The sequence below is a fragment of the Nestor notabilis genome, unplaced genomic scaffold (assembly GCF_000696875.1).
Source record: "Nestor notabilis isolate BGI_N333 unplaced genomic scaffold, ASM69687v1 scaffold8570, whole genome shotgun sequence".
NCBI classification, from domain to species: Eukaryota; Metazoa; Chordata; class Aves; order Psittaciformes; family Psittacidae; genus Nestor; species Nestor notabilis.
In genome coordinates this window covers 7637-27572 of record NW_009909668.1, presented here as the reverse complement: position 1 = coordinate 27572, position 19936 = coordinate 7637, and the positions used below count along the sequence as shown (strand labels likewise).

Below are 19936 nucleotides of genomic sequence, written 5' to 3'. Positions count from 1 at the left end.
GTTTGAGTTGGGGACTGAAGGTGAGGCTTTCAGAGAGAACGACTATAGTGTGGTGGAGAGGGAAGAGAGTTAATCTGCTTTAGGCACATGAGACAAATGCTTTGGGACAGCAGCAGTAAGTAGTAAGTACAGGCTGGGAAGGAAGCTTCTTGCACTGAATTTGGTAGAACTTAGTGAAAAAGCAGTTGTTTATGAACTCAGGATCACGGTGATGTTTCAGAACAGTAGCAAATGAGCGACGGAGCAATGGTTCTGCTCACAGAGTTTTCCTGCACTAAAAATTATGGCCTCCCATATATCCTCCTTTTGTACTCTTTGCCAAAGCCTCCATGGATTATTTCACAAGGAAGCAAAGCAATGTCTGAGCAGCAGCCTATTGGACTGAACACATCTCTCCCTTGTGGAAAGGGTTTTTCCACGCTAGATGGGATGATATGGAATGTTTGCAGTTTGCTTTAATCTGGTGATCTGATTTAAACCCTTTTGTTCAGCCTGCTAAAGATGCAGCAACCAGCTCTTGCAGTGCCCTCATCACAACCCAGAAAACTCCTTTCTTGGCCTCAGAACCCACAGCAAAGGTCTCCTCACAACAGTTTAAGTCACGCCTGAGAATGGTCTCGCTGGTGGACTTACTTCCTAGCACCAAGCTGGTCTGGGTATAAAGACTTCTAGAAGGGAAGAAGAGGAACATGCATTATGCAGCCTTTTCTGGTAGTAAACATGAATGAGGTGGAAACCTACCACTACAGGCCAGGAAAGACATTGAATGGTGGTCTCCTAGCACCACTCTCCATGTGTAAGAGAGAAAAAGCCAAACAAGAGCACTTCAGGTGGCCGCACTCCCATGTGCTGAGTTTTGCTTTGCAAAGCCCAGTGCATCCTGCTCTTGTGGGGTGATATCCACATGGGTTATTCTCATGGTGCTTTCTGTGCTTGTCTCTCCAGGGTGCTCCAGGAAGGATGGGTACTCAAGGGGAACCTGGCTTAAAGGGTTATCAGGTAAGGATTTTATTTTCATTCTCCAGCTTCTGTCTGTTCTCAAATGCAACAAAACTGCCACTTGAGGATGTAAAATTGTTCTTAAAGTATTATTTATGTCTGATCTTGAGTTCAGTTTAGTTCTTTCTCTAGTGTCTATTTATACCATTAAGACTTCTCCAGATGTATTTGGTTCATTTCTGCCATGAGCCGTGTGTCCCTCTGAAGACAGGATGCTCAACAGAGAGCTTGAGGAAACCAGGGAGAATCTTCAGTCAGACACCTCTTTCCTGTCTCTTCACGTGCTGTCTGCTCTCCACAGGGACATGCAGGACCACCAGGGCCAATTGGACCACCAGGGCCAAAGGGGGAAAAGGTAAGTTCATAGGGTTTAGCCACCTCATCTTCCCTTGTCATGGAAGCAGTGCTGATGTGGAGGCAGTTGACATACCCGTGCTCCTGCACTCTCCAGCTCCACCTGCCCAGAGGCAGAGGTGCCTCCTCAACAGCGCAGCCACCTCCACACCTTCTGCTGCAGCTTTACTTCTGCAAACCAGCCCCATGACACCCATGCCACCAGCATATTCTTTCCAGGCACCACGTGCCCTCATGATGGTGGCTGATGCCTTCTAGGGACACATTTTCTTTGCATCCATAGAAACTCTGCTCAATGCCCAAGCCGAAAGAAATCAGACTAGTGGCTTCCTGTGATCGAGTCAGAATAACACCCTGCACAAACTGGCGGATGCTGGCTTAAACCAGCCAACAACATGTCGTTAGTGAGGCAGAATTGGTTTTTCCTCTCTATTGCTCTGGCTCCAATCGCCTCATTCCCCCCCACCCCTCGACAACCCCCTTGCTGGAGCTGGCCTGAGCCAGAGCCCTCTTTCCCCTTGTGCTTTCCCCGTTTTGCTGAGTCAGCACGGCCGTAACCAGCTCAGGCTGGAGCAGTGACTCACACGTTAATGGTTTCCTGTCGGTGGTGTTGGCTGTACTCACAGAGCCCCGCACGTGCCTCCAGCAGCCGCAGCGATGCTCCGGCCCCAGCGTGGGAAGGGAAGGGATGGTCATTGGCACCGCTCAGTCGTGGGGTTCCCATAAAGAGGGAAGATGCATTGAGCTCTTTTCCCTCATTTTCCACTCCCCGTCATGGAGAGCTTCGCTTTCACAGCCAAAGTGTGATTGCAGCTGGTTGTGTGCAAGGAGCATCGTTGCTTGTAAAAAGGAGGTTGTGGGGTGGAGATCCCAAGGGCTTGTCTTTGCATCCACATGTGTCCTTTCACCTCGGGCGCCTGCGTGTCAGGACACCCTGTTCACGCTGCTCTCTGTGCTCTGCCTGGACACTCCTTGTGGACACAGTGAGTCCCTGTGCTGGTCAATGGGGCAGGGTGAGCTGTTTGTGTTGCTGTGGGGATGAACGGTGGTCATGCTGCTTTTCTGGTCATTTCCTGCTGCTGAAACACATCCATGGAGGAGCAGCTGGTGATGTTCCTGCTGTTCCACATCTCCATCAATGCCTTGCTGGATTTCCTCTCCACCCCAGCCTTTCTAACGCTACCCCATCCACCTCCCAAGCTGCACCTCTTGCTCTTCCAGACTTCAGAGCATTCCTCTTCTGGTGTATTTTGCTGAGTGACCATGTGGGAACTGGCAAGTGTCAACCAAGCACAGCCAGCCCAGGATAGTAACGTGAGAGCTCATGACCAAGCACAATGTCAATTGAGAGCCTGGCCAGAGGTTTCTCACAGTCCCACTGGTGAAACTTGAGCATCCTGGCAAAAAACTTGGGAGTTGTAGCTACCAAAAGCAAGATGAGTCATTGACCTTACAGCAGAAGGAATAAGAGATGTGCAGATGTATATCCCTGCTGTTTAAATTGCTTCTGTTAGTTTAAAGCATTGAGAGTTGCCATCTTCTTGAAAGCTCCCATCTCTTCAGTAGTAAATGGTCCCCACATTATTGATCTTAAGCTCCCAGTGAAGCACTCTCCCCTTCACCAGCAAAATATTCTGCTGCAAATGGACACAGGAGGAGCTCTCCCTCAGAGATAACACGGATCTTGTGACATCAGACCACATCAACGCTGGTGATAAAATTAATTCTACATGCAAGTGTCCAAGCTGAAGCCTCACAAAGACACCAAAGCATCTAATGCGTCCTGCTGAGAACAGTCAGGTCTGTCAATGCCAAGTGACAGCCAGATCTCACCCATATCTTTCTGGAAGGCAGCAGGTCTGCGGGCACCTTGCTGAAGAGCAGCTCCACCTGAGCAAGGAGAACACAGCATCCCACGCTGAGCCTCCAGCCCCGTTTACTGCAGCATCCAGGATCTTGCACCTAAGTTTTCTTATCCATCTTTTCCTTCTTATCTCCTAAGAGCTGCCTGGAACCCAGCCTAAGGACAGATTCCTTCCCTCTGGACATCTGTAACCTCACACATGCGTGTAAACATGAACATGGAAGCGTGACTGAGAAACGAAGAGGAAACAAAACCGGGTCCGTGACTGCTCTGTAAGCTTTAAACAATGCGGTAAACTTAGCAGTGCTGAAGATGGAGGATATGTGTTAGTGGGGAAGGTCTTCCCTTTTCCAGAGAAGCAAGCAGCCTGGTGAGAGGCATCCCTGTGGAATCCAGCTCCCTTGTGCCACACCAGCCAGCTACTCCACCGCGTTTAATACATTTACAGCTCCTCAAAGAGGCCTTGCTCGGAGCAGACGCCTGCACTTGGCAGCTGCTTAAAGCAGTCCAGATGGGATCCTTTTAGAAATTACAAACTGGTGTATCTCACTTTGGGACAGGAGCCAACAACAACAAGAAGCCTTCCCTTCTTCCCCATGCGTTTTCCATTTGTATCCCAACATGTTTACTTTGCTGCCCTTTACTCTCTTTTTTGCACTGCAACTTTCTGAAGGATTAGCACAGACCTTTCATCTCCCCCTTGAGCAGCAGAGGAAGTCCTGGAGGAGCTCAGACTATTGCTGACCAAGCTGCAGGGTTTTCTCAGTTAGAAGACAAAGGAAAATGTGGGAATTAGACTCGAGGGGACACAAAGCTACAGCTCAGCACTGGGGAGAAAGTGTGTGAGTCTTGATGCTCTTCAAGGGTCTCCAGAATTGAGCTTGCTTTGAGTTCATCACATCTCAGCTCCCAAAAGACAAGGTGTTCACATCCTGTTTGGGAAGAAGCAATCCGTGCCAAGACTGCAGCATAGTAACACGTATAATGGGACCTTTTTGGGGTTTTTCCCCTGAGACTTGAGGAATGGTGGCTTTGTTTCCCTTCTAGCCTAATGCCTTTGATAGTGGCTAGAAAGCAAGCCAGTTGCCAGGTTCTGCTGCTGGCTACCAGCAAGTTCAGTAGCACTGGAAACTGTTGGCAGAGCCTGTTAGGTATTACTTCCCTTTCTCTTTATTTCACCACCCGAATGTCTCCATCCATTTCCTCAATACTATCTTCTGCAGCCATCCTGGCACAATTTCTGCCTGTACATTTCTCCAACCATGATACCTCCCCAAAACCCTAGACAAAAATGCTGGAGTTCCCCACCCAGCGCACGGTCTCTCAAGGACAGTAAGTAACCTGTGAGTACATATGAAATCCTGGCAACATCCATCCAACACGTTGCAGCAGCAGAGAAAGAAAACGCTGCTGTCAGCAAGCATGTGATGGAGAGAGATGCACTGAGCTCTTTGTTACCTGTTAACTGCAAGAGACTTTGCCAAATCTTGAGCCTCATTCTAGCAAGCAAATCAGCCCAAACGTCTTCTCCCAGAGGCAGGATCACTAAGATATTGCCCAAGCACCCTTACTATAGCAGCTACAATTCAAACAGAAAGTGAGAATAGCCCAGAGAGAAAGTTTAAGTCATAAATACACCAGAAAGGGCTGGTGCAACCACTGAGAATTACAGAAGTCTGTGGAAAACTTGGCCCTGCATAGCTGTGGATGGTCTGATTTCAAGGCTCTAGGAGCACCTCAAGCACCATAAACACAGCAGGTCCAGGACCCCCCAGACCTCCTCTCTCCATTAGCTGCAACATCAAATTGCTCTGAGACATGTCCATCCCAAGGAGCCAGAGTGCCAGAGACTTGGTGATATGAAGTTAGCCAAAGAGTAGAGGAGCTGGAATGTGGCTATGGGGAGCAATGAAACAGCTGTCTCTGAGCCAGGCTCCAGAGCAAATAAGGCACCGTGACCCTGAGTGACTTACACAACAGCATTGAAAGAAGACAGTGTCTGTGTTCAGCCTCAAGGGATCTCTCTGTGGAGGTTTAGAGAGACCTCAGCTATAAATAATCCGGGTGATGTTATCTACCAGCCAAACCATGAGCTCTTGCTGTGGAGCATCCATCAGCAACTGGAGCTGCTCGACCCTCACCTGACCAGTTGTAAGACAAGCCCACAATGATGGCACACGAGGGAGCCCATCCAGACCACCCTTGTTCCCATGACAGCTCAGCCCTCAATGAGGGTGGGGAAAGGCTTGATTAAAGAGCTTGGTTTGTCAGTAAAAGTCAGAGTCAGACTGTTTTCCAGATTGTTACAAGCTCTTTAACCCTTTGTGCCTGGTTCTTTAGGGGGGACAGGTAGACCAGACAGAGACAATCAACAGAGAAGCCAGGAAAGCAACGTGAAGAGTCAGGGTACTCCAGGTGGTGAAGCAAACAGCAGAAAAGGTACAAGAGGCTTTGATTTAGGAGCCCATGATACAGAAGGACTGGAGTGGGTCTTACAGAAGCATCTGCCGTATAATCTGCTGCCTATATTAACACTTGCTTTTTTATTCACAGGGAGAACAAGGTGATGATGGGAAGGTAGAAGGCCCACAGGGACCACCTGGAGACAGAGTAAGATGTTAAATCCCTTCTTTACTCAATCCTGGCCTGATTTTTGCAGGGTTGCTTCCTTGTAGAACATGCACAAGCCATTGAGGTGTTGTAGATGGCAGATTGTTTATGGCCATCTTAAGTCTTTGTTGTATTGTTGTAGGGCCCTATTGGTGACAGAGGTGATCGAGGGGAGCCTGGAGACCCTGGTTATCCTGTGAGTCTTATTCCAGATACATGACTCAGAAATGGTTGTCTCAGGGAAGTGCTTCCAATCTGCATCAGCCCACAGAAGGTCAACTCTCTGCCTGGTAGTCATGATTCATAACCACAGTCTCTTGTCAACCACTGCATATGATTATGTTTCAAACAAGGAGTAACTCAGATATCTTTACCTAAAGTGGGACAAATGTTTCTGAAAGCAAATGTAAGTCCTACAAGCCAGCATCTCACAATGACCGGCACCTACCTGAGCACACTAGACTGACAGAATGAGCAGGACCGTCTCTCCAGAGGTATTTGTGATTACCAAGGGAATACCCTGGGGAAGGTGTGTACAAGAGAGGTCATGTCAGTGCTGGGGAATTCAAGACCAATGTGCCCTTGGCTGTATAGTCTTTCATGGGGAGATCTCTGTTAACTGCTGGTATTTCTCTCCAAAGTAAGACCAGGGTGATGAATTATTCCCTGTGCTCCTGATGCTTTCTTTGTGGGACATCTGCACTGATTGATCTGCAAAGTCTTACCAAGTCTCATCTCCATCCAAAAGCAGCAGGTCAGAGCCACCCACTGCAGTAATCCACAGAAGAGTTTAAAGTCACCAGGGTAGCAGTGCTGCTGCCTTTCTTTACAGGACAGCAGCCTCCAACTGGTCACTGACATTAGTGCTATGTGTATCTAGGAATGCATTAGAAAGCCTTTAATGCTTAGATGGTGATCAGGGTTCCTCGTAGCTATTCCGTTCCAATACATATCCATGGGAGCATGTACACTACCTGCAAGCTTCAACGTTTCTGTATTAGCAGAATGCAGGTATATAGATCTCCTTCCCATACAGCACGTTACATCCCTTCTTGTTTCCCATTGCCACAAAAGTACCCATGAATAAACGTTTTTCCCTCTCTGTTTTTTATTTAAGGGTCAAGAAGGGCTTGATGGAGAAAGAGGAAAACCCGGCCAGCAAGGCCTACCTGTAAGAGATGCTTCTTTATTGTAAGCTACCCAATGTCCCTTGTATGTGAAAAGCAGATGCAGAAAGGAAGGAAGGTGGGAAGGGCTGCAGTGAGGACTGTGTGGTGAGCTGTGAAGAGCAATGTGTGCATTTCAATGAGCCAGGCCTTGACAATGAGCATTTTGGGTCCATCTTGAGACTCATAAATGGATGATGGGGCAGGGAATGCTCCCAGAAGCCTGTGGCCAAAACTGTCTTTTCTGAGCGATCCAAGAGGGACTAGAAAGCTTGGAGATGGGTGATGGGAGATGTCAGTGACAGTGGAGGGGTCTGCTGCCGAATGATACGTCTGGCATGCTGCTGGTGAGAGTTGGGCTGGTGTGAGGCGAGACCGTGTTATTCATGGTGCTTCCTCTCATACCAGTGCATTTATGAAAGACTAAATTAAATCCAAACTTAACAGGAAGACTTTTTATTCCCTTCTAGTATACAGCAGCATCTAATGCCTGTATGTGACTATTGCAACTGTGAGTGCAGCACATTGCATGTAGTTTGTATTGGGAAATAACATGGAATCAATTCCCATTCTTTGTAGGGCTGCTGGGAAGAGCAACAGGTTCTGGTTTGGGGTAAAATCTTAGCACTCTGTCATATGGCCTCAAAACGGGCAGAGCTGCTGCATTCCCAGTGGATGCAGTTTATTATGAGGGGTGGTTGCACTGTGGATGTCAGTGGTTGAGATGGAGCAGAAGCTCTTTAAGTGAAGACCCAGTAGAAACATGTGGCTCATTGGTGTCAGCCCAGATATTACCCCTGACACAAATACACACATCCGCATGGCCAGCAGAAAAGATGCAGACGTGTGTGATGGGAAGAGACCAGTAAGAGAGCAGTGAAACATCCTCTCTGCTTCACTCCTCCATAGGTAGCTCCCTAATTCCTGCCATCTAGGCTAAACCAAGGAGAGGGCTGCAGGATGCAGAAGGGAGTTAGCACCAAGGCTAAGGATGTAGTCACTGTGTAGTCACTGCAGTACCGTCCCTAGAACAGGCTCCTTCCTGCTCACTTCCCAGCACAGTTTTCCAGGCACCATCTGGAATTTAGTGAATGATTTCCACAAGTGCAAGCACCACCCAAGGGAGGGGGTAGCATCGCTCCAACTGACACCCTGTTAAATGCTCCCTGGAGACAGTTCCTTCCTTCTTCTCCCCCAGGAGGTCTGTCTGAGCACAGGCTGTCCCCCTGTAGAGTCACTGATGTTGAGGCTGTTCTTTGCTCTTCTTTGTACTTGGTGCAAGATTCTGCCAGAAGAGAATTTCAAGCAGGTTTTTCTTGCTTATGTTTTGCAGGGGGATCCTGGACCACAAGGCCAGCCAGGAGCAAAGGGATCCAAAGGTGATGTGGTAGGTTTCAGCAGGGTGGATTTATAGTGTCCCAAGATTAAAGAAAAAGCCTAGTTAAGAGGACTCTCATGTTATTCCCAGCATGTGTGATTTGGCCTATGGTCTATTCCTTGAAGGACCGTGGGAAACCTAGTGGGAGGGCTGTAAACATGCATTTGAGTGTCCAAGCCCATTAGTTTGTTGCCTTGGTGGAGCTAAAGAAGATCAAGACAATTCCAGCGTGATGGGTGAAGCTTGGGCAGGTCTTTAGTCCCTGCCATGGGTTGTGTCTCTTTCCCATACCCCTGTTTGTGGTGCCTCCAGCTGGCTCCTCTGTCCCTGAGGAGGTCTGAGCCAGGCGTCTCTGTCTCTCATTTGAACCATGAATGTTTCTGGCTTGAAACCTTCATGGATTTGGAGTCCATTTATCCATGCAATTATGTTTCTTGGAAGAGACCCTCTATTGCCCTTATTGAGCAAGAAAACACAGCGCACATGGGTCCTTCAGGGTTCATCGCGGTACCTCATACCTACTCCTACCTCCACATCTGGCTCTAATGGCAGCTTGCTAATTACTCTCACAGATGAGGGACTTTCTTTGCTAAGTATGTGACCTCAGTGCTCAGCAAATCCCTGCTCCCTTTTGGCAGATGTCAGGACTTTAAATCTGAGCCTGCTGGGGTGATGCCAGGAGGTAGTTTAACCTCCTGTAGGTGTTCTTGGTGACAAGAGGACCAGGTGATAAGGGAAATAAACTCTACCCACGGGTGGACAATCTGGAACTGCCTTTGGGACTAATGAAGAGCAGAGAAAGCACCCCCAGGAGAGTTTCTTTCATGGAGCTGGTCCTCTGCAGATGGAGAAACAATGCACAGAAAATGCAGTGCTTCCATTTGGAAGTACATGACCTCACTGAGAGCGCCCTGCTGAAGGTGATGAGGCTGAGTTTTCCATTCGTTCTGCACAAATTAATCCTTTTTACAGCTAATAAACCTCAGGAGGATTTTCTTTTCATGTCTTTATTCACATCGCACACTTTAGCCACAGGATACCCTTCTCATTCCCAGCAACTTTCCAAATTGAAGGAGCTACCTCCCAGAGGAAAGCTCTTACTGAATGCCCTGAAGAAGACTTGCTGGGTCCTTGGTTTGGCACTGTGCTGCCCATGAGCTGGGAGAGGATGCAGGTTTTAAGCATCTTGTTCTAATGTTTGCCAGTGACTGAGTCCTCCCTCGAGTTCATCCTGCTTTCTTTGTCCTCATCTGCTCTGTATTAGGAAAAATGTAGGTCCTTGCCTTCTAGCTATTCATTCCTGCCCTAGAACTCTCAAGACATACGAAGAATCACTTGTAATAAAACCAAATAGCAGTTCATTGCCCAGTGTTGGAGCAACTGACTTTATAAATCTCCTTTTTCTATAAAACTCTTTCCAACCATTATCCAAAAGCACACCCTCAGGTCAGGCTCCCAAGTGGAGCTGTGTTAGAACTGCTGCAATTCTAGATGTCTGTCTGGCTTTACTTGCAGGGTCAAAAAGGAAAGCAAGGAGCACGGGGCAATGCAGGGAGCAGAGGCTCACCGGTAGGTAAAGTTCCATGTTCTGCTCCAGGAGATGCTGTCCAGGAGCTCCGTCACTAACTCCTTTGTGATTTTAGGGCATCCTTGGGCTACCAGGTCCTCGAGGAGTGGTGGGAAGGCAGGGCCAAGAGGGTGCCCCTGGCGTGGACGGAGTGCCTGGGAAGGATGGTGTGCCTGGGATGCTGGTGAGTTTGCAATTGTAACCTTGCAGCATCAATAGCAAAGGCAACTTAGGAGCTGGAAAATGGAAAGGTAACACAGGAGAAATGGATGTTGCCCAGCTATAGACATTTACATGTACCCAGAGTGGATGATATGCTCCTCTACATATACTCACATGCTGCCTGCGCATGGCCAAGCCTGTACATAAATAAACCAGTGTTTCTTGCATGCACAGGCTTCTAGATACACCTCTGCAAATGCACCCATGCCCAGATGCATGGTGCTTGCTGAGACAGGATCTCACCACTCCCCTGTCCCCCCAGAAGCTGTGCAGAGGTGGAAAGAGCATCTTATTCCATAACCTTGGAAAGAACATCTTATTCCATAACCTTTTCTTGGTTTCTTTTGTAGGGAGAGCAGGGCGATGATGGGGAACAAGGCGTGACAGGGATGTCAGGCAAAAGAGGGAACTCAGGCATAGCAGGACTCCCTGGGGCACAGGGACCACCAGGATTCAAGGTGAGTTTGTGAATCCCTAATTTACTGCTACGAGCAATCCAGTTTGTGAGCCTCATGTCTCTAGACCTTGGATTCCCCAAGGTCTAATAAAGCCTCAACTCCTGCTGCTTTTTACTTAGCTGGAGGCTCAGTAGATCTTCTTCCTCCTCCACCCCTCTATTCTCTGATGTTCACAGCAGCTGAATGTCCCAGAGACCCTCCTTTGTCCAAGTTCACTGAGCTCAGGACCCTACACATATGCATACCTTCACTGTGAACACTATAACCTTCTTTCTTTAGAAACATGGCTAAAATAATACGGCCTTGGAACTAAAATAACATGGCAAAGGAAGTGCTACGGCTTGCCTGTAGGATGTCCAAGGTGACCTTGGGAGATATGGGTGTCCTCTAGCTGCTGCTTTGCAAGGTCTGACCTGCCAAAGGGAAATCTGTGCTGCTTGGGGTTTAGCATGTACTTATTGGATTCAAGGGCTTGGACATCACTCTGGGTGGAAGCAGGGACAAGCTGCTTTAGTGACCTGGGGGTTTATTCCTGGTCGTTGCCCTAGTCCAGGCTGGCCACAGGATCTAAACTGGACCAGCAGCAGCTCAGTTATCTGTAGTCAGACTGAATAGGAAGGCTCCAGCTGGGTTTGAGAGGCTCCCAGGGCTGGGTTAAATCACGCCTCCCGCAACACATCACTCTTAAACTGTCACTTGCTGCCCTCCAGCTGCCTTGGGTAGAATAACAGGATGCTACTAGAAACCAGTGCAAGCCCCTGGTGTGTTGTGACAGACCCAGACCCCGGCTCCAGGGAAATCTGTTGCCCCTTTTCCATCTGCTCAACCATCCTCGGCTCTTGCCTTTGCTTCTCTCCCATGTGGAGTCAATGGGGCTTGTGCAGCTCCTGGTGCTTGGTAAGGAAATTGGTGGGGAGCAACATGTGGTGCTGGGGCTCAGAAGCCCCTCTCTCCAGTTGCTGGTGCGGGGGAATACGTTGCAGGGTTGCAGTCCTCCAGCTGAAGTCCTGCCACATCCTCAACATTTCTGATGGATTAATCATCCCTTACTAGCCTGCTGGGGGCACGAGATTACGGGAAGCTGCAGGGCAGGACAGGCGACATATGGAAGTGCAAACAGAAGACGTTTCACCCCTTTGCTGCCCTTAGCCCTGATGCTACAGCTCTGCTGAAGCTCCTGCTCTGTGTGAAGCTCAGGAGGGTACCCAGCCGTGCCCATCACCGGCGCATCCTGAGACAATCCGCCTTAGAAGACCTGAGGCATCTCCTGATGAAACCACATTCCTTGTCCCAATGAGCTGCTCTTTTCCAGCTTTCCATCTAAGGCTATTTTGGCTGAGCGTTGTTATATTTAGCTCCTGCCCTTTGGAATTACTTGAATCCTGTTATTTTTAGGGTGAAAGAGGATTGCCTGGACAGACTGGCCAAACAGGGAAGCGAGGATCATCGGGAGGAACGGGCCTTCCAGGGAGCCCTGGCGATCCAGGACCCAAAGGACAACCGGTTAGTGATGAAAGGAGCTGATCAGACCTGACACCAGGGTGTCTCCTGCAGGAAAAGGTGCAGATCCACAGGCTGGGATAGCTGGGTGAAACCTGGGAGGGTCTTTTGCAGAGGAACCCATAACCAGCTTTGTGTGAGCGATGGAGCATCAGCACAGCTCCCTCCATCATGCACGTTTCCCTGCTCACTTGTGCACAGAGATGTCTAATCCATGTCTGTGCTCCCCAGGACAATGTGAGTGTTCAATCCATGTCTGTGCTCCCCAGGACAATGTGAGTGTTCACGTCGTGCCTGTGGTTACAAGGCCATGGTGTGTGCTGGCAGCCAGGCTGCAGAACCATCTCAGACACCCTCAGCACTGTCTTTATCAGAGCTGTTATGAGAGCAGTGCATGGAGCCCATGGGAGGTGGTGAGGTGAACCAGGCATTCCAAGCCATCCAAAGAGTGGGAAGGAGGGTCTGTAGCTCTGCTGGTCATGCAGGAGGTGCAGGAGCGGGTGTCCCTGCTGGTGGAGCTGTGTGTTCAGAGCACACCTGGGAGAAATACCAAAAGTCCCCAGCCAAAGCAGAAGTTCAATTCCCACTCCTGACTCCAAGGCAGGCTCCTGACCCTTCCTGCCTTTCCTTACTGTCCTGGTGGGATTGCCCAGTTTAGCACAGAAGTGTCACACTTTATCAGCCTGGGGTTATATTGAGAATACTTCAGCTATTTGGATGGGGATGACCATCAGAGGGTCTAGTCAGGCCATAGGTGTAAAACTAACACAAGGAAAAGAGAGATTAGGACCAACACAAAACAAGGACAAGATGAATCCCAACAACCTCAGTTACAGTATACTTGTTTGAATATTTTATATAAAACCCTGTGATGGCAGTATTCGAGCCAACAACATAATAGCAATAGCATTTTACCTCTTGTGCCCACAAGCAGCAGGTTCATTTGCCTGGTATTGCCTTTGCCTACCTTGCTGCATAAGTGGTGATGGGATCCCCTTAGCTGAGATGATTCCATGGCATTCAAACCCTTCTGGCTTCCCACTTTTGCCCTCTATAAAGAGGACTTGCTTGGTTCTCCTACTGGAGGAAAGACCTTAGTCCTCCGTTAGTAGCAGTTTTCCTTTCCAGAATCCATAAAGTGGCAGTTAAATCAATTTGTATCCCTGGAAAGTTCCTTACGCTCCACTGAGTCCAACCAAGCCCTTCCTTGCCAAGCAGTTTCTCACTGTCGTGGCAGGAAAAAACTTCCCAACACTGAGTTCTCTTGACTTCTCTGGAACAGCCTTGTAATAGAGGTGGTGGAAACCCCATCGCTTGAGTCATTTACAACTGGGCTGAACAAGACACTGTAAAACACCCTGTAAAGTACAATCCAGCTTGGGTCACACGGTCCTGCCGAGAGGCCAAACAAGCCTTTTCCATCTCTGATGTTCCTACAACTGCAGATGACTCATCTGATGCATGTCTCTGACCCTTTTTACATAGCACTGAATCAGTTCACATTCTGCCATCTGAGAAGCCCAGGAATATCAAAGGACACACATCTCAAACGTGGTGAAATGTGGGTGTTTATGCAAGCACGTGTTGCCCAGAGTGGGGTTTTCATTCTCAGAGTGCGTGCTATGTGCTAATCCAAGCTTGATGGCCTTCCAAATATTGTGTTATTATTATTATTACAAAATAGAGCAAAAATCCCTGCAGAGTTGGATAGGAAAAGGATAAGGGGATATGAGCTGTTGTCCTGGGTTTGAGTGCAAGGTTATGTTGTAGGAACATGCACTTTTTTAACAGCTTGAATAAGCATAGTTTGAAATTATCTTTTAGTAGGTCCAGTCGGTCTTAGAAATAAAAACGAGTTTGTTTTAAAGGGCTTTGGGATGATTTATTTTCAGCATGAACTTCCAAGGTCTATCTCAGAGTTGATGCTTCATTCTGCTTCTGCTGACAGTGGTCCAAGCTAGACAAGCATCGCCTAGAAATAGTGTAGGTCTGCCTCCCATTTGGGTGCAAAAAGGCTAAGCCTGTGAGATCCACGTAACCTATGAGTCTATGAGGTCTTCTGGAGTTGTTTTTAGCCTGATGTTTGTGTAATTCTACCTTCAGATTTCTTTCATACTTCTTTCTCATCGGTCCTGCTTAGCCTGAAGAATACTAATGGATTTCTCTTTCTCTGAAGATGCCAAGCCTTCAAGTGCCCGGCAGTTCAGCGCGAACTTACTGTTGTTCTTTGTCCTTGTATTTGTCTTGGCTGTTTTTTGCAGGGAGACTTTGGCGAGGCAGGATTTCCAGGGATTGCAGGCATGTTTGGGCCAAAGGTAAGAGGCTGTCTTGTGACCAGTTGGCTTTCTAGTCCCTGGGACAGACAGTGCAATACTTGCTGCAGAGACTTTATGAGCAGCTCTGCAGAAACTATTGAAATTGAATTGTGATTCCACCTTCCTTTAGTTTATGCATCTTCATTTGTTAAGTGAGTGTGAGTTTACGTGTGCTGTTTTGGTGCTTATACCTGTTAAAATGAGTAGATGATAGAGGGGAAGGGACTGTCCAATAGATCCTGGAGCTGTTTCCCCACCTGGTGCTTGTATTTCCAGCATCATAGAATCACAGACTGGTTTGTGTTGGAAGGCACCTTAAAGCTCTCCCAGCTCCAACCCCCTGCCACGGGCAGGGACACCTTCCACTAGAGCAGGTTGCTCCAAGCCCCTGTGTCCAGCCTGGCCTTGAACACTGCCAGGGATGGGGCAGCCACAGCTTCTCTGGGCACCCTGTGCCAGCACCTCAGCACCCTCACAGGGAAGAGCTTCTGCCTCGGAGCACATCTCAGTCTCCCCTTGGGCAGGTTAAAACCATCAGTCATCAGTCTGTACCCGAGACACTGACATTGAGACCCTTGATTTGAAGTGTAGATTCATTCTATCAGCCTATAATTTTCCCGGTGAAGTGGAACCAGTTTGTTTCCTGTAGAAAGAAAAGGGTTTGCAAAACAGGAGTGGGAAAAGAGTTTAAAAACTGGACCTTCCCAATTCCCACAGACAAGAGGCAGCACCTCTGTGCGGCAAGGACATAAACACGGACTGTGTTCATTCAGGGGACCTGACATCTCATCTTTGCTTGCAGGGCCCCCCAGGAGACCTCGGTTTCAAAGGCATTCAGGGACCACGTGGGCCACCTGGTTTCATGGTGAGTGGGTTTCAGTTTGTTTGGTTTGGGAGGATTTTCTCCCCTCTGTTTCTGTGCGGCTCCAGGGTGCTATAAGGAGCACAGAGCCCTCTTCACCACATGGGTATCTTCTGCTTTGGACACAGTCTAGCTGCTATAACCCTCCGCTCAGACCACTCCAGCTACACTGAGATCTTTCTATTTCTGGGATTTCTGAGGTTTTCCATGGATTGTGACACCAAACTGTGAGGGTTTGTGTCTATGGAGCTGCGTTTGAAACAGCCTGTTTCAGCTACAGCAAATACCACGACTGTGCTGCTGGAAAGCGGCAAAGAGCTTCAGCATCGTTACTGAGTCTGACGTGGTAAAAGCAACGACCAGTTCCCATGTGATGGTTCACACGTATCCTTTCTTTCCTAGGGAAAAGAAGGAATTATTGGTCCGCTTGGCATTCAGGGTCCCAAGGGAAGCCCAGTAAGTATATGCACTTTTTCTGCCTGTGTTTTTCTAGAAGAGCAGTGTTTGAGACGCAAGATGCTTGAGGTCAGCATGAGTAAATCCCTGCTGTAATGAGTGGAATGAAATGGTCTTTAAGATGAGCAGCTTGAAAGGCAGGTTTAGTCTTTGGCTGCATATATAGTCACAGTTTGATTATTAGCTTCAAAGTGAGGAGCAACTCTAAGTGCACCAGTTCAGTACAGAGGCTGCAACTGGCAGAGGTGAAAACCAGCAAGATGAACACAGACAACGCTAAAACATCCAGTAATGGGTCATTTTATTGCCTTGGGATGGGTGGGCCAATATGGGAACCTGAGCTGATGTGTTTAGAGATGTACTTGGGTCTTTGCAAGGAGCTTCTGGGTGGCAACACATCCCAGCAGTGAAGCTCAATTACAGTCACTGACAGCCACCTCTGTGCTTCAACAGGGGCCCAAGGGAGACAAAGGCAACCGTGGAGACATGGTAAGTGCTGGTCTGTGCCCCTGGCTGTGTCCTGCTGTTATGAGGGTCCCTCTCCTTGAGCAGACAAGAGTCACACTGGGCTCCACTGCACCCACATGGGCTCTGGCTCAGTGTGCTGACAATCAGGATCACATGAGGGCAACACACACCCCCCCCAATACGTGTGTGCACACATGTATGTGCACGCACATCTACCTGTGCATGTATACACCCGCTCTGCTGCTAAAATTCCCATTTCATAACCCAAATACACAGCAAAATCTAACACTTTATCATGTTAGCAGTGACCGTGGCATCTCTAGGAACAAACCACAGTGAATGGCAGCTCAGAAAGCCACTGGTTGCCGAGGTCAGGGGCATGGGAAATGCCTAAGTAGCATCATTGCCTGGGTGCAGCCCCCACATACGGGAGAGCAGTGCCAGGGCATGTTCTTGCTTTCTGCTCTTCCTCTGGTCTTCTTCTTGTGGTGGCTGTGATGGACTTCTACACCTTCTTGTAGTGCTTTGGTACTCTCACCATATCGGAGATGTGTGGGGTATACTGGATACGTGTTGTTCATCCTCCCTATTACCCATAACACGGGTCCCCCAGCTCTCCAGGTTGCTTCTTTTAGCAACCAGTGGCAGTTCCTGCATGCAGGGGCTTGGTCCAGGCATCCTAATACACACAGAGTGAGGCTGGTGCAGAAGCCTGTTTCACACCTTCAAATAAGATCTATTACAAGCAAATGCCCCACAGATACCCAAATCCCAGTGCACATCTCTAACCAGCCAGGGTGCTGCCTCTCCTATTTGTGCACCGTTTTCCACCTCCATGGGCACAGCAGAGCATTTGCTGATGTTGAGGCCATCAGCATCGTGCTGTAACGTCTCTGCTGTAGACACTGTTGGGCCCCTGTTCCCACTGTCCTTCAGTGCCACGACCAGCCCTTATGCAGGCACCTTGGGAACAGCACACAGTTATACAGGGAGATTTTGGGTTATTAATGAGCATCTTCTGACAGCTTCTGCTTTTTTGTTTCTACCTTTCTTTCCTGCAGGGTTTGCAAGGTCCAAGGGTAAGTGTTTGAAATCACTTTTTCTGACTAACACCTTGTATTTAAATAAAACAGGTGCTTTTAGCAAATGGAAAGCTGCAGGGTGGGTAATTGTGCACACAGGGAATGTGATAAGTACCTGGGGACGCGACATTAGTGATAGTTAGGAGCTAAGGGTTAGGGAACAAGGGATGCAGTAGGAATGGACTGATGAAGACAGATGCACCCAGAGTTGGGAAGTGGATGAAATGAGGCCACCTCCTGTCTCCTGAAGGGTTTGAAGGAGAAGGTGCTGTAAGACGTCAGAAATCTGGAGGATTCCAGCAGGGAAATAGAACTATACACTGGAGATAGATATCTCACTAACTGGTGCTGCTCTGTCTTTAGGGTCCTCCAGGCCCACGAGGACACCCTGGCCCTCCGGTACGTATGTGTGGAAAGGGTTCAAACACATTATTGAAGCAAGGTTAAAATTACCACTGAGATACTCTCCAGGGGGACTGTTCACTCACTGGAAATTATAGCTTAGCCCCATTCCTCGTATGCAAAAACGTGTGTGTGAATGGACTAGTGTTTCTTGTGCTCCAGTCCAAACCATCTCCAAGTATCTCATAGAGACAGCATTGTTGCCTCCCTCACTCCCCTGCGTTGAGGGACTCCAAGGGGAAGAGGATTTCAAAAGGACATAATATCTTTGCAGCAGTCACTGCCCATCCTTCTGGCTGATGCCCCTTTTCTGCTTTGATTTCTAGGGACCGCCAGGAATTCCGGCCTCATTTGTAAGTTGCTGTTTTCTCTATGTTTGTTAACGCTGATAATAAGTCATGCAGAGCCAAGGTGCTGGTGGGACATCCAGAAAGAGCTGCTGGGAGCCTGAAGACACACGCTCAGGTCCAGCAAGAGATGCAGAGCAATGCTTGAATCGCAGCCCTAGACCGAGAAGCATTTGCTTGCATCAAACAGCTTCTAACAATCTCAGTTACCATCTTTTTCACCCCACTCTAGCAACAAGACAGCTTTGGGGCAGCTTTCCAGACACTGATCAACTCGAACACCGGACTCAAGACAGAGGTATGAGAACCTCTTTTGAACTCACCGGTCTTTGCTGGGAACAATCAGGGTATTGCTTGTTCTTTGTGTGTGCTTAGAGTTTATACACACACAAAGCTGTTGTTTGTGGCTGTTGTCCCGGAACATCCGGGGTTTATGCATGCAAAGATCCCGTTAAAGGATAGGGTTGTGTTGTGTAACTCATCTGTGAAGCTTCAGAACTCATCCCTTCAGCGATGTCCCATTCAGGAGAGTGCAAGGGCTGTAGCTCAGCCTGTCTTTGCCCCACTGATTTTGCCTCCTATAAAGCACAAACCCTTGTGGTTACAGCATCCTGTGCCCCCCAGGGCACACCTGACCTTGCATCCTTCCCTCTCCAGGGTTACCAACATCCAGACTTTCTCATGCTGGACCACGGAGGGGAGATCTTTAAGACACTTCACTACCTCAGCAACCTCATTCAGAGCATCAAAAGACCCCTGGGAACCAAGGAAAACCCTGCACGCATCTGTCGAGACCTCATGAACTGTGAACAGAAGATGAATGATGGTAGGAAGCCCTGAGCATGCAACGGCCGCATCCTCCATAAGGCCATTTCACATGGCCCAGACTGGTCTCCTTCCCAATAACGCAGATATTAAAACTTACCTTTTCTCATCACAGACAGGATTAAGTGTCCTTTTTAACCCCCAAATCCTCTGTTTCTTTAGGTACCTACTGGATAGACCCAAACCTCGGCTGTTCCTCGGACACCATACAGGTCACCTGTAACTTCACCAGTGGTGGGCAGACGTGTCTCAGCCCCATCACTGTCTCCAAGGTACACACAGCTCAACCCCAACATGGCATTTCCCATAGGCTGTTAGGAAATGTTTACCCAGGAGTGTGCTGTCCTGGCCAGAGCACCACCAGTGACCGCTGTGACAGAGCACATTGGCTTCTCCTCGAGGCAGAATTGGTGCAGCTCTAATATTCAAAATCGCTCTCATGCAGCTTAAAAATATACCCGAGTGTTATTGACTCTTCAAGACAAAGCAGGACTTTTCCAGCAATGTTTAATTAACCCATAACCTAAACAGAGAGCAGGAATTTTGCAATCACGCTGCTCCCAAATGCTTTGTTGAATTATTCAATGTCCAGGTCACTCCTGCATTTTTTCTGCCACCTGAAAAAGTGAGGTCAAGCTTAAACACACAGGTTTCTAACTGCAGGGTTTCTATTGAGGAAGCTCCTGTAATAAAAACAGCAATAACAATACCTTGGTCCATCTGCAGATGAACCGAACCTGCCACTTCGCTTCTTTGCAGGAGTGGGTCTGGAATTCCAAGTTTACCTTCTTTTCCCTTAAGGACCTGTTTGTTCTGTAAAATAAAGGAGCTGCTGTGTCCGCATGAAAACTGTCCACATTGACTTGGCATCTGGCGCTAATGCCCACAGACCAGATCCAGTCCTGCACGGAGCGAAGCAGAGCACAGGGACCACCTTTGCTGTTATACCATGCACTGATCCCCCAGCCCCGCTCCAGGGGTACCCCCTAACACCTCTGTGCCCTTCACAGCTGGATTTCGACATCGGCAGGGGGCAGATGAACTTACTGCGGCTCCCGGCG

General features: G+C 48.6%; 1 protein-coding gene across 1 annotated transcript in view; it reads left to right on the top strand.

Annotated features, from left to right (window-relative positions):
* The window catches only part of LOC104407603 (collagen alpha-1(XXVII) chain-like), a gene marked incomplete at its 5' end in the record, with an annotated part of 74032 nt that overhangs the window by 53184 nt on the left and 912 nt on the right, over positions 1–19936 (top strand). Inside the window, 21 exons of the mRNA XM_010016964.1 lie at positions 946–999; positions 1301–1354; positions 5771–5827; positions 5970–6023; positions 6945–6998; positions 8327–8380; positions 9887–9940; positions 10015–10122; positions 10511–10618; positions 12014–12121; positions 14380–14433; positions 15236–15298; positions 15698–15751; positions 16205–16240; positions 17281–17298; positions 17665–17700; positions 18030–18056; positions 18283–18348; positions 18708–18876; positions 19038–19147; positions 19886–19936. The exon at positions 19886–19936 is cut by the window's right edge and continues 186 nt beyond it. Coding sequence (XP_010015266.1) covers positions 946–999; positions 1301–1354; positions 5771–5827; positions 5970–6023; positions 6945–6998; positions 8327–8380; positions 9887–9940; positions 10015–10122; positions 10511–10618; positions 12014–12121; positions 14380–14433; positions 15236–15298; positions 15698–15751; positions 16205–16240; positions 17281–17298; positions 17665–17700; positions 18030–18056; positions 18283–18348; positions 18708–18876; positions 19038–19147; positions 19886–19936 — 1389 coding nt within the window. The remainder of the gene's footprint in view (positions 1–945; positions 1000–1300; positions 1355–5770; positions 5828–5969; positions 6024–6944; positions 6999–8326; positions 8381–9886; positions 9941–10014; positions 10123–10510; positions 10619–12013; positions 12122–14379; positions 14434–15235; positions 15299–15697; positions 15752–16204; positions 16241–17280; positions 17299–17664; positions 17701–18029; positions 18057–18282; positions 18349–18707; positions 18877–19037; positions 19148–19885) is intronic.